Here is a 17192-nt window from a genome sequence, read left to right on the forward strand (position 1 = left end):
GAATGCAAGCTGTCTCTTTGATTAAAGCAGCTAATCTTTGATTGTAGGCGGTGGGCTCCACCTTGTTTCCCTGCACCCAGAAGGTTCACAGGGGTTAGATGCATCAAGTCTTGCACTTTCAATACTAATGCAAAGGAATGTTTTTTAAAGTCATTTTTGTAAGATATATTGTGAGGAAAAAGAGGTTAAATTTATAAATCACAAAAATACGGTTAAATGAAGGGAAAAGCCCTATATCATTTACTAAAAATCTCATCCTGTACAGAATGGCTCATCTGACAGAGGTACAGAGCAGAACCCTGTGTACTAAACAAGATCTACACCCTTTTTTATTGAGTCTTTTTGCGTTGCTCCCCAGGAGAAAAGGTGTGTTCTTACCAGGAGCTGATCAGCATAAGCTTAAATCTTAAAGGTGAGGCATGTTGCTGGCAAAAATTTTCTTTGCGATGTTCCCTTCTACAGAAATCTGCACAGCAAAAATACACTTTTGCCTACTGTAGATACATTCTCATGCTTGGATTCCTGCATAGATAGAAAGTAATTCAGAGATCTGAAGAGACAAGAAGATCTGATCTTCAGAGCCTTCCAATTTATGTCTGTGCAAAGTAGGTGTAAAATGCTACCCAACCTGTGACTCATCTGTAACAGTGATAGCCAGTCTGACCACCTTTAGTGACAGCTGCAGGTGTTCAGTAGCAACTGGCCACAAAAACGCTTGATGTGCCTTAAGGCTATGGATTCATGATACTATAAGACGTCAGTATCCATGTTGTTTTCCTATTCCCATGAGTCACTGTTTTTGCCAGGATAACTGTGTGTGGGACCAACCTCTGAACAAAATGAAGGAATGGATTAATCTTAAGGAATACACTGCAAAATTGAGGTTTTGTGGCATTCTGTTTGGTTTTAACTGAATCAGATCTGACTTTTTAAATCAGGATCAATATTTCAAAGCTGATTCAGAGTGTAGCCTCACAAATAGTAGTGCTGAAGGGTCAGAGAGGACAACAAGCCAAAGGCAGCCTGAGAATGAAGAGCTGAGACTGGATGAGTAAAGTCTGCCTGAAACTGGTATTTATATCAAACATCTTTTATTATAAAACCCACAGCTTAAGAGTACAGTTTGTCATATATTATGGCAGACCAACCAGCTCCTAACTATTCCCGCTTCTTCAGTGAGGGCATGTTTGTTTATAGTACATATTAGGATTTAATCTATCTGAAAAAATAATGAAGGAGGAGGTCAGCCTCCTCTGCCTCCCTGTTCACACAAAGCAAAGCAATAGACCACAGAAAACAGCAGTTGAATGATGGTAAGTAAATGTTACTACTTCACCCAGAGCATTATCAGCACATTGACTCTACTCACTGCGTAGCCACTCCCAGGTTGTGCCAGGCAACTTTCTCTTGTGTGTGTCCTAGGGCTCTTTCCCTTTTCCTCACCGCAGTATAGTTCTGTGTAAAAAGGACAAAATCTTAATGTATGGTAACTATGTCACACTGATTGAAATAGTTACTCGAGAAAACCAAAGAACAACTGAACATAAGGTGATATTTCCTGTCAAACAAGGGTGTGCCACATTAACAGACATTGGAAAGGAGGTGTGGTAGTATTGGCACTTATAAAACAGCTCTGTCATAGTACTTTATCACAACTCCAACGTATTGGGAAGGGAAAGGGCAGAACTCATAGCACCTGCTTGTCGTGTACTTACATATTATCTATGTTTATAAAGCAATTCTGTGGTTATTAAGTGATAAAATGGACTGAATTGCATCAGGTGTCATCTTAAATTTAAAATTTCTGCAGTGTGCCAAAGGGAAGAGTCTATTTAGAGCTATCCTTCATATATGTGTGTCTATATACATACATACTCTTTTGTTACTGTTGCTTTTTACTTGAATACACTTACTGACTGTGCAATATGTTTCACTCACAATGTTTCTTCTCAGAAATTCACATTACTCTAATATCAACCAGATGTATCAGTAAGGACACTACTATCTTACTTCCACTGTATATTCTACAGGATATAAAATCCATGATCAAGCCAAAGGAGCAAAGGTATCTGCTCACCCATGCTCAACACAAAGACAGTCAAAACCAAAATGCAAAAGTTGTTTCAGAGACTTATTTCTCTGGGGAAATTTTTCTATCCTTGTAATTGGGTATAATAAGGCATGGAGCATGTCTGAAATCCCAATGTCACTTCCTGAATATGTAATAATTGGTGGTGCAGTTGAATGAAATACAGTAAACATAATGAGGATGAAAGATCAAGGAATTATTGAATGATAAGTCTCCTATCATGTTTACTTTGGATGCACATAATTGCATTCATCATTTTATTATACAGAATTCATTGATGAAATGTTTTTAAAGCTTAAGTGCTTCAACATCTGGTTAAGCTTTGCCTAAGTTTTGCATTTATATTTTACTTCTATTTATACTATGGTGAGAAAAAGGTGTGTATTAGCATATCTTTTTGTGGAATAATTTTAATTAAATTATAATGAAGAAACAAGTTAAGTATCAGAGCAGCTAAATCAAATGGGAATGAAACATTATAGGGACACACCCTTGTTTTTATCAGGGTTCTTAAGTCAACTGAGTTCTTGTGGTATAATCTGAATAAAAAGCCAAAGCTATACACCTTACTAATCTCTGCCAAGATACTTTCGTAAGGCTGGTATCAGTCAGTAAAGCTTCAGAAAGTGTAACTTGCATGAAGTCATTGTTAGTTGTGTAATTCGGTCAGCTTTTCATTAAGCAATTTGGACTTCCAGTATACAGTCTTTTGTATTCAGTTGATGATCAATTCTTTCATCACTGCTGCCTTGCAGAATTGATAAGCAGCTCCCAGTATGTGAGAGTAGTGTATAGCATGCAGATGTTTTGATGTAGGTAGTAACATTTACATTTCATGTTGTCTAAATATTTTTTTATGTACCTTTGCATGCAAGGTACTTAGAGTTGGATATACAAAGTTCCAGATGGCTTTAGCTGTCTCACTTTGAAACATCAGTGATTTCATTTTTCAATGAACTTCTGAGAACTTTCTAGACCTACAGTGTGAATGTATTTACGTAAGGCATATGGTGGGTGGAAGATCAATTCATTGAAGGAGTGACTATGAAAAATTTCTTGCAAAAAGTTAGAGAGCTACTGGATTTCCTGTTTTGCTTTTCCTATGGCTGGAAGTCTCTGAGCTGATCCATGAAAAATAAAGCATAAAATACCCCCATGCTAAATGTTTAATGGAGACATCAGGTCATTCTCATTTTCTGTTCAAAGGAGCTAACCACTTGATCTTTTTGCAACAGGATATAAAGTTTGTCCTGTTGAACTTCAAACACGTGAAGTCGTTAAATATTTTATTGTTTATAAAGATAATAGGATGATTCTGTTGCATTGTATTTACACAGTAGTGAATGAAAGCAAATTTTATGGCTTTTAGCCATTACAATGAGTTATCAGTGTATGTACTTATTCTTTTCACTAAAATGTGGTGGTGGTGGTAGCAAGGAAGGTGTTAGTGTATTTCTTGGCATTATAGCTGAAGTAACAAATGACTCATTATACTAAATTTAATCATTATAAAGCAGGGTTTTTTTACTGTTAGTTACGTTGTCACACTGACAGGCTTGTAAAATGCTATATACTTTCAGTGGACAAAGAGAGAATGGATTATCAGTGTGTTTTAATCTAAGACCAACCATCAATTTGCTAAAGAACTGCCACAGAAATAATATTTCCTGTTGAATTTCCATTTGCATATTGTACTTGAGACTATCAAAAATGTTATCAATTGCAATGAGAATTTATTTGGCAGATTTTAGGGGCAATAAAGCTCTACAGAAAGTGAATTTTCAGTCACAGGCAAGGTAGATTGAAAGGTTCAGGAAGTACTTGCATATTCATCTCATTAGGTAACAGAAATCATATCACATGGCTTGTCTAGTTTACCACAGCTTAAAGATCCTGTCTCGACTAGTTTCAGTGAATTATTTGAAAGCTTAGCAGAGAGATCAGATTGGCCACTAGGAAAAAGTTTCCTAGGAAAATGTTTCTCATCAGCAATGTAGTGCAGCATTGGAGCAGGTTATCCATGGAGGTTTGGAATCGCTGTCCTTGGAGGTTTTAAAGTCTTACCAAAACAAAGCATTGGCAGGCTCAGTCTGGTGTTGGCAGTAGTCCATCTCTGACCACGGTGTTGGACAAGAGGACTTACAGAGCTGCCCACCAGCTAGCATTTCAATGATTCTAATTCCAATTCTATCAATCTATTCAATTCAATCTATTCAACTCAATTCAATCTAATTCTGTTTAGAGATTTATTTGAAGAAGAGCATGATATCCAAAAATCTAAATTCACAGCATATTTGCTTAAATTGCTAACGTTAGTGTAAATCTAGAATATTAATGAAGGACACTACTGTGCATACACATTTGATCTGTCCATAAATTTCATAGAAAAATAAAGTCTTATCTTCAGAAGCCTGATACCTGTTATCTGGAGAACTTCTACTAAACAACATGCATCTATTCATTGGGATTCAGGAGGAGCTGAGCATGTATAAAACTTTTGTAGGATTAAAGCACCAGATTGATTGCCATCCCATAAAGGAGAGAAGCTATGTAATGTAATAGTGAAAGCAATTTCATTTTTATTTATTTAGCCTAGTCACCAGTTTTATGTTTTAGTTTACCTTTGAGTCAGTAGAACTGGAATTCCAGCTGGTGCAGGATTCTGAGCGAATGCTTTCCCTAGGGCTTGGTGGGGCTAGTATCTGCAGGGCAACAATCCATCGGAAACCACCTTTCTGAAGCAACTTTGCATATTGCCAAGCTTTTGTGAATATCCCAAAGGAAATTATTTTGAGGCCTCTACACTGCATTGTAATCATGACAAGACCTACCATGGAGACCAAAAAATCAGATCTCTGAAAACATCTGGACAGCAATCAAAGAACACTGCTAAGCAGTTTTTCCCATGCCCTTTCCCACTCATTTGCTGTTAAAGAAAGGATGCCAGAAAATTCTTTACATATGGATTTATGTTTCAGTAGTTACAGTAAGCTCCTCCTTCAGAAGGCATTGCCACAGTTGCTTATAGTCCCATCCAGGAGCCAAGGACTGAATGGGTATGAAACCTAAGTGTCTTTTCACATTTACTTATAGATCACATTGTTTCCTGTGCCAATTCATTTTGGAGAGGCTAAGGCATACAGAAAAAATGCTTCTATCTGTATTGTGCAGGTAAACAACAAGGCTCTGTACTTATTTAATTTAGCATCTCTGTTTCTCAGAAACAGAATGATTTTGGCTAGAACAGACTGCTGGAGGTCATTTTGTCCTTTCCGCACACCAGCATGGCCAATTTTGAAGTTAGACCCAACTTCAAAGTTAGTTCACGTTGCTCAGGGTATTTCAAACTGTTTTACAAGATCATTGTCTTCCTTCTAACTGATGATTAAAGTACCAATAAGGAGGACAAAAAACTTTTTGGTATCCTACAAGTTTGGAACAGCGAATAATCTTTTAGTTTCTCTGAAAGATAATCAAAGTTTTGCTGTAGCTCTGAATGTGGCAAGGACATCACTCTGGATCTTGTGTCCCCACGTTTCACACTCCTTATATTGGCTATTTCAAAAGGACTTCTGTGATCAGGACATTCAGTCAATGGTGTTTTTAATAATATTGTAGTAAAAGGGAGTTTTGTTTTTGTTTTATCTTAGTGTGTCTTGATTTATTGGTCTGTGGAGTATGTATAGTAAAAATTAAATTGGCACCACAGATTTATCCATTTCAAGCACAATGCATGTAATGAGCTTCTTCAGCATTCTCATGTGATCTAACTACAAGACAGTTTTATTTTCCAGTTTTGTTTGATTAAAAAAAGAAGCGAACAAGATAATCACAATACTAAACTTGGATAACAATTAATGTTCATCTTTAGAACTTCTATTCTCCATCCAGTTAAATTTGCAAGACATTATTATTGTATGGAGCCTACAAACAAACAAGAACCTCTATAAACATGACTGCCAGGATTAAAGCTAAAGGTGAGCAATAAAGTCTTTATTTCAGCAAGATCTTGGTTACAAATTAACTTTGCTAATGCTCAGTGTACAAGGGCTTATCCCACACAGTGTTTCAGGAAGTGGATCCTGTTGCTGTTCTCTGGAGACATGCGATGTCATTCCTTTGCATTTTTTAAATCCATAACATTGCAGGGACTGGTGTAATTAAGGATTGCATGCAGAGAGATGAAGGTTTGTGGGTAGAAGGGTAATAGGAAGACAATTACAAAACCTGAAAATGTGTCAAGGGTCTTTGGCATTGACATGAGTAGGATTTCATTAACTTGGCATGTTGTTATAAGTAATTAGTAATACTTCATTCTTTCCTATTAGATCCTAAGAGACAGGTGCAGGGGTATTGGCATCCTTTGTGACAGTTCACAAAGGCCTGTGAGCATATCTGTCAAGCTGGCCAAGAATATATCAAGTGTATGGTCCCTTATACAAATCTGATAATTATAATCAGAATTTTATATGTAATAGGTACATATTAGGGCTATGAAATGGCACCCTCATGAAGGTAGCTATATTGTGGCAGAAGGGTCCTTTTTTTCTGTGAATGTGGCTACAGAAAAAAATTGTGTTTGCATTCATCTGTTCAGATACTACCTCCCCCCAACCCCTGTGATATACATGCATTTGGGAGGGGAGGAATAGGTTGGGATAAGAGAAACATTTTTTCTCACACTTGAAGTCCATATACTTTTATAATTCGTATTACTATAAGTGGTAAGAATCATCCCATACACAATTAAGAGGCTGTGAACCCACTTCATTACCTCTCTGTCCAACCAAAAGAAATATAAATGGGCTCTTATTCTACCAAGGCCTTCTAAATATGCATTGATAGAGGAAAATATAGCTGTCATGTAAATTCAGCAGTGCCAGAAAATATACTGCTGAAAACATTTTGAATATGTAAATATATATGTGTTACAGATTAAAGCTGTCATCTCCAAGTGTTTGGGAGTTTGCCCTTTCTATAACAATGATGTACCTTCAGGACTACTTCTCAGGCAGCTGCACACGTGAGCAGCAGAGATGACAGCTGAAAGGCATTTAACAGCTATCTTGTAACGTTCAGTGAGCTACACACCTGTGTACTGTGACTTCTCTGCAGTCCCTGCCAGGTAAATACTTGCAATCTGTGAACTCTAAGATTATTCCTATGAGATAGCATCCTTGAACCGTAGGTTACTTTCATTGAAATAAATAGAAATAGTTTTGGTGATGCTGTTAGCATGTGAATTGGTGTTTGCTGAACTAGGTCCTTAATAACTGCTGCTTCATAAGACTTTTAAAAGAGCATAAAAAAATAACCAATTAAAAAAATTAACATGTTAAAAGAAGAAAAGAAAATGGGATGTTAATGTTTAAACCCTTCAGATATTCACAGTTAAATGTCCACCTCTGCAGTTTCCCCACGGTAGGCATCAGCAGCTAAATAGCAGCACCCTTTTTTGGTCAGTGAAAACTATTTAAACTCAGCACTGATATTGAATTACAAGTTTAAGAACTAATAAAATAAATATATGTATGATCGATCTAATTTACAATATTTGGCCTTTAAAAATCAGGAGTAACTTATTAATTGTGATAACAGGAAAAAATAGTAAGGTGTTCAAAGCATGTTTTTAGCTTTTTTATTGTTACTTCTGCTTGAAAATATATTTGAGTTTGACAGCGCCTCTAAAAGTGTCTGGAGCCACAATGTTACAGATTTCCCTACTGCTGCCATCCAGCAGAAACGCTTAGAGGAGGGTTTTTATAAACTAGACGGCATTTTACCAGTGCGGTCTCACCTGTGAGACAGAAAAGCGAGGAGGTACAGAGAAAAACTGCTCGTCTGCACAGTAGTTAATGCCGGGGCAATAGTTCCTTGCTGAGTACGTACAGGACAGAAAATGCAGGGCTTCACATGTCTGCTTTGGAAAACGTCCTAGATACACTATTTCTCAAAACCGAAAGTTATTTCACAAGTTATTTCACCTTTGAAACCTCGTGGAGAACAGGGCCTAAAACTACAAGCTATCCCGCAGGTTACACCGCCCTCCTCTTACAGGTGAGCTCTGGCACCGCCGGCTCGATCCGTGCACGGCGACCTCGGCAGATGCCATTAATTCGGAGCAGGTGAAGGCTTTCGTTTTGTGCCTTTCAGAGCCAAGGCTCTGTTTTCCTAACCGCACGTGCACACTCTTCAGATTTAAAAAGCAAAAAAAAAAAACCCAAACCCAAAAAGCCGGTGCGAGCAGGGGGCTGGTTAAAGCCCCCAGCACCCCCGCCGAACCGAAAGCAGGTAGAGGGACACTTCCTGCGGGTTGGAGAAAGGGAGAGAAAGGGAGTTTGCCTCTCATCTCCCTCAAAAACCAATCAGGCCGGATCAGCCAGGCGTTGAGGCTTCCTCCGTCCCTCCTACACCTTTCCCAGAGACCCAATGGCCTCGTCCCTCCGGGAGATTGACTAGAGTCACATGAGCTGCACCAAGGGCAGGTAACTCAGGAGAGGAGAAGGGGAAGGGGAGGAAAGAAAAAAAAAAAAAAAAAAGGAGAAAAAAAAAAGGCCAAGCTCAGGCTGGGCTTCTGCCATGATGTCAGAGGGAAAGAACCCCACAGCTTGCTAATTTTACCTCCCAATCAGCCCCGGGAAGAAGGAGATCACCGGGAACAGGTAGAGATGCAAGTTTTCTCCATTTTATTTATTTATTTTTTGTCTCAGAAACCCTACCTCCTAAGTAGCTCTTTCTTCTCCTTTTAATATTTTGACTCCTCGTTCTCTCCTTTCCCCTTTGATCACTTGGAGGTAGGGGGTGAACCTTTGCGGGATTTTTTTTGTTCCTTTTTTTTTTTTTTGTCTGTTTGTGTGTCTTTTTTTCTTCCTCTTTTTTTTTGACCTCTGCTTTTGATTGTAGTTGTTTCCCCCCTGTGGTCATGACGGCTTCGCGCAGTGACTCTTTGGTGGTGTTGTTTGGGGCAACAGCTGGTGCATATGGGGCTAAACTGGGTTCGGATGAGAGGGAACTAATTCTCTTGGTGTGGCAAGTTGTGGATCTCCCCGGCAAGAAGGTATGGCTTCGACACCCGGTCCGAGGGCGCGTTCCCCGGGCGCAGCCTTTTTTTTTTTTTTTTTTTTTTTAGGCTATTTTCCTTCCGTTTGAAGGGAAGAAGCAACTTTGAAAGAAAACCAGGCCTCTTCCCACCCCCTTCACCTCCCTGGCCCCCTTGGACCATTGGTGGCCCCAAACCTGAGGGCTCCTCGGGGCTCCTGGAGGTGCCCGGGGCGGACTGGGGCTGGGCACCCCTCCTCAGCCACCTCATGGCACCCGCTGGGCACTTTTATTCTTCTTTTATACAGAAAAATAGCCCCCTGTTTGGATAACTTTTCAGAGAATCTTAAATTCCTCTAATTTTGAGGCTAATCTGAAAAAAAGATTTTTTTTTTTTTAAACCTCCCTCCCAAAGCCCTCTCGTGAATAATAATCCCTCAGAGATGAAGGGCTGTAATAAAACAAATGTGGCTATCAATTTCGTGAACAGATTAGGGAAAGCACCTTAACTTTTGGTGGTCTTCCCTTTACAACGAAAAATTCCCCCAAAACTCAGCTCCAAGCCCAAGCGGCGAAGCCTGAAGCTTCTCCTGTGGCCCTCAGCAGAGAGCACGGCCCTCCTGGGTGGGAGGGAAGGAAACCTAGGCCAAGGGTCTCCATTTCTGAAACCTTTACCAAAAAATGCCTTTTTTTGCTCATCATGATAGTCATTGGGGCAGTGATACTGCACCTTTCTGATTTTTCTGCATTGTAAACGTGTTAAACAGGGCTTGTTTGATTGCTCCTCACTTCTGTCCATCGTTTCTTCAATGTTTTTAGGTAGGGACACTGCACAAATCCCTGGTGAAAGCAGACAATTTGGAGTTAAGTGATCAATGTCGTGAAGTAAGTGGTTTAACACCAGAGGGACTGGGCAAAGCAGAGCCTCTGGACCGGGTTCTTCAACAGGTGAGGCACTGCTCTTTGCAACAGGGGCAATGCAGGGGGAATCTGGGGGCAAGACTCAACTGTCCTGTAAAAGAAATATACTTTCGTTTTGTCTTTCACTGTGAAATCACTAGCAAGTTTTGGGTTTAAAGCTAACCAAAAAAAGACCTGAAGCATTTGAATTGGGAGCCCTGTGATTCTGAAAGTTCTGTACAGCACCAGAGTATTTGAGCTCATGCTCTGGTTCTTGGAAGTTTTGGCTTCTGATTATGTTGGTAGGCCTCCTTTTATTCCAAGTGTCTCTTATGCAAGACTTAAATATATATAAATAAATAGTATGATAAACATGATAAATGCAGTACTGATCAAACTTCCAAAATGTAGGTGTCATGTTTTAATCTACAGGTTCTCTTCTATGATGTGTATTAAAATATTAACCTTTTCTTGGTTATTTTTCTTGAAATTAGTTGAATTCTTCAAAACTATGCTTACATGAAACATCAGCTGTGTTTGTCATATGTCATTCTTCCAAATGAGCTTAATTAGTTTAGTAGGTTTAGTGGATAATGAAGTGATTGATTGTTTCTACAATTTCTGTATTCTACTCTTCGAATAATTTAGTATCACACTAACAGTAAACCTGTAAATTTATATGATCCTTGCACTTCAACATGCCATAAATTACTTTAAAACTTCTAATGCTAGTACTTTGTATGTACTCAGTTCATGAAATTTTGCTTTCTTTCCCTTTTATGCATGCAAAATGTGCTTGAGTGGAAAAATACAATAGTGTGTTTTTGTGGAACATATAAAACTGGCTTTCCACACCTTGCCTGAATCACTTGTAGGTGTGTTTCAGCAAGAAACTTGCTTAGGCAGTAGAACAGGTTCATGTTGCTGTAACTTCTGGTGACACAGAGATAACTTGGCAGACTAGGTCCTAACCCTCTTTGATACTGAATGGTTAACATTTTACTCTGGAGTGGGTACCTTTAAAAACAGAAATACGTAACTTGTGTTTTTAAAATCTCTCAACATCAGTTGTGGATGGCATTTATTCTACTTGCACAAGTTTTGCTAGACTCTAAAACCAAGAGGCTTTTTTTTTTTTTTTTTTAATGCTTCAGAATAACCCCTGAGAAAATGTGCAGCTGCAGGTTTGATCTTGTCCCAGATCTTGCACTAAAGACATCTGGAACAGCTTAGCCTAGTACACTCTGTTTACCTTTATAACAGACACACTTTAATTACACTCAATACTTTATGAGAGATTATATCTTATTGCTGTAAATTGCACTGTAGGTGGGTCTGATTTAGCAAATAAAAGGAAATACTACCTTTGTGTGTAGGTGTGGTAGACTCTTGAAAAACAACAATTTTACCCTTTTTGTTTGGCATATCTATGCAACCAAATAATGATTTTGCTGTTAATTGTTGGATGCCAGATGTGATGTGGCCAATTCTGTCATAGATGTGCTGGAACACCCTTTACCTAAGCTTGTCTCCCTGCACCTCAATGCTTCCTGATTCCATGGGAGTTGGGGAGAATTAATTCATTCTCTCACTTGCAATGTCAGCAAAAGGTAGAATTCTGTATTCTTTTACAGTAGACTCTTTTTCTGCATTTTTAAAGGTAAATCCATTAAATGATTTAACTGCATCGTATATTTTAAGGGTGTCAGGTACTTATTGACACATACGGATTTTTTTCCCCTCAGTAAAGTATTTTGATTAGCAAAAGTACTGGTGGGTGAAGTGGTTATTTGAAAAGGAAGTAGACGTACCTTGATTTGAGATAATGTTGTAGAGTATGTGAAATTAGTTTTCCACACCCTGCTTGGATTGTGGTAGAGAATCTGATGATGCAGCTGAAAATTGCTCACTTTAGCACTCATCTTAATCTTATAAATGAAAGTTTCAGTACCCGCTTCTGGCTTTTGCCTTGGGTTCTCAGTCTCTACAGGTAGAGGGAAGTAAGAATCCCCAGCCATAAAGCCATTGTAACTTTTACCTGTGCTTCAGAGGTCTCTTCCAACCTCAACCATTTTTTAATTTTTGATTTGGAAATTCATAACTGATAAATGGTAGATCAGCTTCTGTGGGCCTGGAGTTTTCCCACTGATAGCAGAAAACCTCCTGTTACTTTTTAGTTCACTTTCCATGAATGATAGTCTACCAAAAACCTATAGTCTGTGGTTAAATCTTTACTATGCTTGTAACAAAGCACTTAACCAATGTTGCATCATTTCAGTTTTACTTCATATTCTCACAGCATTGCACCTCAGACAACTCATTGCTTGGGTTTGTCTCAAGTATTCTAAAACACTTCTGTTTTCCCCGATGTATTTTTGCTGTGTAATTTTACAAAGAGAGGTTCTGAAGCACAGTGTCCCCTAAATAATCAAGCTTATTTTGTTGTAGTGTATGTTCTGTACATTTTTCTACAAGGTTTTTCATACTGTATTTGTCTAGGCTAACAAGCATTTGATTCCACATACGCTAGTTCATTAATGGGATCCGGCTGTATTTTCTCGTAGCTGATGTGCAATGTTTTGGTAGCTATGTTTTGGGTGGGGAGGAAAGATCCTGTACATGTACAAATACTAGGGAAATAACTGCCACAAGTCATAAAGTGTATGCCTTTTGGAAGCAGTTTGCTTGATGTATTTAGTTCAAAATGGCAGTAATAACTTGTCTGTTGTAGGGCCATTAATGGTGAACATAAAACTGCTGACTGAGATGTGGTGTTGTAATTGAAGAATGCTACTGAGTAGAAAACATGTGAGGGTGTTTTTTTTTTTTTTTTAAACAAAGCAAGCAGGAAATCTCAAGTTCAAGTGTATGTTTGGAACTGTTTTGAACCTGTGATGTAAGCCTCTAAGCATGCATTACCTGTAATACTTACTAAAGGGAACAGCGTCCTGCATTTCTTCCTGCAGCACTAGGACATCCTTGCTAGGTTTCTTTGGTCAGATCCTCAAATCATGGGGCTGCCTTATTTAGCATGTGAATTAGAGTTTTCTTTTCTAGAGTTTCTTTTTCTTTTTAGAGCTTTATGGTTTCCCAGTTTCCAAACTTTTAAGGGAAAAAATGTTTTCAAGTTGCTATCTGAAACCTTGCAGGAATGGAAGCTTGTTTTAAAAGAGCAAAACCAGAATGAACTTCACCTTTCTTTCATCCTCATTACACTGTCATTAAAAAGCTGACATCTTCATGTGCTTCTTTGATTATAGCCATAGGGATTCTTAAGCTAAAAATCCAATGCTAAGTTGAAAGTGTTGTGGATTTCTTAATCCTTCCCATACAGAAAACCTGGCTAATTCAGTATGATTTGCCTTAAGACATGTTGCTTTCCTTTTGCAAGGCAATATTTGCATGTCTCCCTGACAAAAGATGGAGTCTAAGAAGAGCTAATAATTTTGGAGAGGTGTCTGCAGTGTTTAGCTGTAATTACCATCCTTCTTTGAATGATATACATGAAAAGGGAGAGGTCTGCTTTTGGACCTATTGAAAGCACCCAAATTTTGTCTGTGGAGTGACATATATGTATGAAAAACTTGTTTGTAAGACTGTCCTAGTCTTGCTGGTCTTTCATCAAACTTTACATTGGATGCAATACATTAGTGATAAATTTAATTCATATTCTTCATCATAGAAAGGCTAACCTGGGCATGTTTTCCCTTCTCAGCTAAACCATGCTCAAATTGAAAATACTGAGAGGTTGCCACTTCTTCAGGTGATAGCAAATTACCACTTCTCTAAAGCATGTTCAAATGCCTATTGATTGTTTATGTGAGCTGCAAGAGCAGTTTATTTTCTCAGGTATCAACAAATTCAGCAAGAAACAAGCTGATTAGATGAGCATTTGGAAAGAAAGGGGGGCGGGCAGGGAAGAGGTGGAAGAACCAGTAAATTCCTCTAACCTGATAAACCAGTTGCAACCTTTTTTTTTTTTTTTAAAAGAGAAACTTGTTCTGCAGCCTCCTCTTCACAAAGTGCTAGCAGAAAGTTTTCTTGGCTCTCTTTCCAGCTGTCACACCTTCATTTTGGGTAAATGACTTCTGAAATATTTTTTTAAATGTACTTCTGAATCTTCAGACTGGAGGAAAAAAGCCTAAAAATGCATGCTGATTTTTTTTTGTTGTCTTCAGCTGTTAATCAAAAGACAAATAAATGCAACCCCCCAAAAATGTAGAATAGGAAAAAGGATGTTCAAATGTATATTAGTGGTAATACTGGGCTGTTTTCCTGGAGCAGAAAGCTAATTCTTACTGTTCTGTTACTGGCTTAAGTTTAGCTAATTCGAGGGAACTAAACAGCATGTAAATTATTTTCGGTCAAAGACATTTCTTGAAACTGATCACAACCTGAATTTTATTTATTTATTGGGACTGTGGTGGGTCTTCCAATTTGAGATTGTTTGGTGACTATATTAGCCCGATATAACTTTTGGCAGAGTCTGCTTGGAGTTTTGGAGTGTTTGCTGGGTCTGAGTTCTGAAGTTTTGGAGCAGGTGTTTGGCAAACCTTTGGCAAGTGTTACTGAGCAGGCTGTTCTTTCCACAGCAAATATTTAGGGTGTAGTTTCACAAGATTTGGCTTCAGCAGCAAAGCCAGCTTCTTGCCCCTGCACCATGCTTTGCCATCCTTTCTGTTGTGTCAGTAAAGTTCTTTATGAGGCCGTGCTGTAAACAGGATCGCTGAAATGAGCAGGTAGGGTGGGAACTTGTAAGCTGCTTTGCTGTCCAAGCTCACATCCCATGAAACTACACCCTTTGGTTGTGTTTTCATGATCCAACATGTTTGGTGATACCAGCTTAAAGTATTTCTGCCCCCACATCATGCTCTCGAGCTGCAGTTGCACAAAAATTTTTCAGTAGCACCTTTCACTAAGGTGGTGCTTACATGGACCTCCCTCTCCTGCTTTGTGCCAATACAAAGGTCTTGGGGGCTGCACATTAAACTGGAGCAAGGCCCAGTGCTGAGTTCAAAAACAGCTCTGGTCTGGAGCAGTTCTGTTTGATGTGCAGCGAGGCAGATTAGGTGGTTAGCTGCTGAGGGCAGCCGTGGCACCAAGGTGTGGACATACACTGTGTTTGAAATGAGAGAAATGTTTTAAGGCAGCCTGGCTACCAAACAGCTTGTACTGTGAAACTGTGGCCTTGGTTTGGCACCAGCAGTAAGTGATGAGGATGCCCCGGCACACACAAGGTGGCCTTCAGGTTGTCAGGGCAGGTGAGACACAAACACCTCTTACAGAAGGGCTGAGAGGGCTGTGAGCAGTCTTATGCAGGGTTCTTATTATAAGCATCTAATAACTTCCAATTTCCGTTAATAAACCTAGCTTAACATTAGTTAAAATGTTTGATACCTAATATTGGATAACTGTCAGCCTTTATGGTAGGGAAGCAAAGGTGCGGTAATGCCTCCTGTAACTGCAGGCTGTTGCAATATGGAATTTCTGTTTAGCAATGAAAACGGATGGCAAACTCTCATTAAAGAGCCCTAGTTGTAATTCTGTTGGTGATAGTGTAGGATTTTTTTTGCCATTACAAATCCTCTGTGCTACTCAGTTCCCCTGTGTTATGATTATAACACACCTGTTCTCTCAAAAACTATAGAGCTAATACCAGAAACAGTCCCTCTGTTATATACATACTTATGTATGAGTATAATATATATATTATATAATGAATGCATTTTTTATTGGCAGCATTTATGTTCTGTTAGCTTTTATGGAAAAACAATATAACTATTTTCTCTGAAGGCTGCAATGCTTTCATCAGAACTCCTTGAGTATTTATTTAAACCTTGCTTTGTTCCTGTGTTTAGGTACATTTCACTTTAGAATCACCAGAGAATTAAAGGCATTTGTCTAAAGCTGCATATTACTTTCTCTGAAAGCATAAGAATGTGGTATTTCCAGTTAGCTGTGCTACTTCTTTCTCCTCTTAATTTTAAGGGAAGTACCATATTCATTAGAAGTGAATAATTTGGCGCAGTGGTTTGAGGATTAGCTGGAGTAGACTTTTTATGGTAGTGTATGCTGCTGCTTCTTCTGGTGAAGTTAAAACATTAGCATTAAGTCTCTTACTATGTCTGGATGGACTAGCATATATAGAAAAATAAATGTTCCTATGACATGTTCAGAATAGCTCGAAAGCTTGAAATACCTGTCTTCACACAATGTGAGGTTGTGCAATGTTTAAAGCTGTGTCACTGGCACACTGCAGTATTCTCACTACTATGATATTATACCTGAATACTTTAATTTCTCTTGAAATTGTACTTGCAACTTTTTTATATAAGTCATTGGAAGATGGTAAAACAAAGGGTAGAAGCCTTTTAATACAAAGATTGCAGCTGGTGAATACATGATCCTCAAAGTTTTTGAACTTCTTTCTTATGACTTGCTGTAAATAGCTACTGGAAAAAGTCCCTGGAAACGTGTTAATGAACTGTTTTTGGGGTTTCAAAAGTGGCTGAGCAATAATGAGGAATTATAATAATTATGAGGAATGAAGGATTTGGATTCTACCATTTTAATAATAAAAATGCATGCGATGTCTCCACCAGTTCTTACACGTTAGCAGGGAAGCAGTTTACAAAATTTGGTGTGGACGCTGTGTTGTCTGCAAACCTTCACTGTTTCTCTCTTCCTTGGGTAAGAATTAATCTGATTCTTGTCACAGCTTTTGAGAGGGCTGCACAGTTCTTGCATCAGTGTGTTGGTTTGCTCAGAGCTTTTAAAAACAAAAACAAAAAACAAACAAGAAAAACAAAACACCCTTAAGTTATATGCAGAAGGTCTTGCATAGGTAAGTGCTGCCCAATGAGGACAACACCTCTGTCAACGTGTTGCAGCACTTCTTTGCTGAACATCCAGGTTTAAGAGTGACACACGGATGCTGACAGGAACTGATATTGCCAGCAAAGCAGTGTTGTGGCTAAAGCTATAAAAATGCTGATTGGAATTTGATTTATTTGTAAGTAACAACTTAAATAATGTCAACCCTGTTTCATTTTATGCTTCCTGTGGTTAAAATTGGAACTCCTGTATCTTTCAGTTAGAAATATAATAATGTCTCTCTTCCCTACATTGGTATCTGTGGCATCTAAAGTTTATGAACATGATTGGT

The 17192-nt window shown here is 38.6% G+C and overlaps 1 protein-coding gene and 1 long non-coding RNA gene across 8 annotated transcripts in view; both read left to right on the top strand.

Moving 5' to 3' along the window:
* The first annotated feature begins 3 nt into the window (after nucleotides 1-3).
* LOC121076523 lies at nucleotides 4-7254 on the top strand. Its single transcript, XR_005823553.1, has 3 exons — nucleotides 4-412; nucleotides 5961-6066; nucleotides 7024-7254. It is a non-coding gene; the product is annotated as an uncharacterized LOC121076523 (long non-coding RNA).
* Nucleotides 7255-8353: 1099 nt separating this feature from the next.
* ESRP2 (epithelial splicing regulatory protein 2) overlaps nucleotides 8354-17192 on the top strand; it is a 45281-nt gene continuing 36442 nt past the window's right edge. For 2 of the 7 annotated variants that reach the window (XM_040571316.1, XM_040571317.1), the window contains exons 1-4: nucleotides 8358-8574; nucleotides 8722-8751; nucleotides 8993-9146; nucleotides 9947-10075. In XM_040571316.1, coding sequence (XP_040427250.1) covers nucleotides 8555-8574; nucleotides 8722-8751; nucleotides 8993-9146; nucleotides 9947-10075 — 333 coding nt within the window. In that variant the 5' untranslated portion in view covers nucleotides 8358-8554. Of the gene's footprint in view, nucleotides 8575-8721; nucleotides 8752-8992; nucleotides 9147-9946; nucleotides 10076-17192 lie in introns of all 7 variants that reach the window. The other 5 variants (XM_040571312.1, XM_040571315.1, XM_040571311.1 and 2 more) reach the window with 5 other exon arrangements.

This window comes from Cygnus olor, chromosome 12, assembly GCF_009769625.2.
Source record: "Cygnus olor isolate bCygOlo1 chromosome 12, bCygOlo1.pri.v2, whole genome shotgun sequence".
In the NCBI taxonomy this organism is placed as follows: domain Eukaryota; kingdom Metazoa; phylum Chordata; class Aves; order Anseriformes; family Anatidae; genus Cygnus; species Cygnus olor.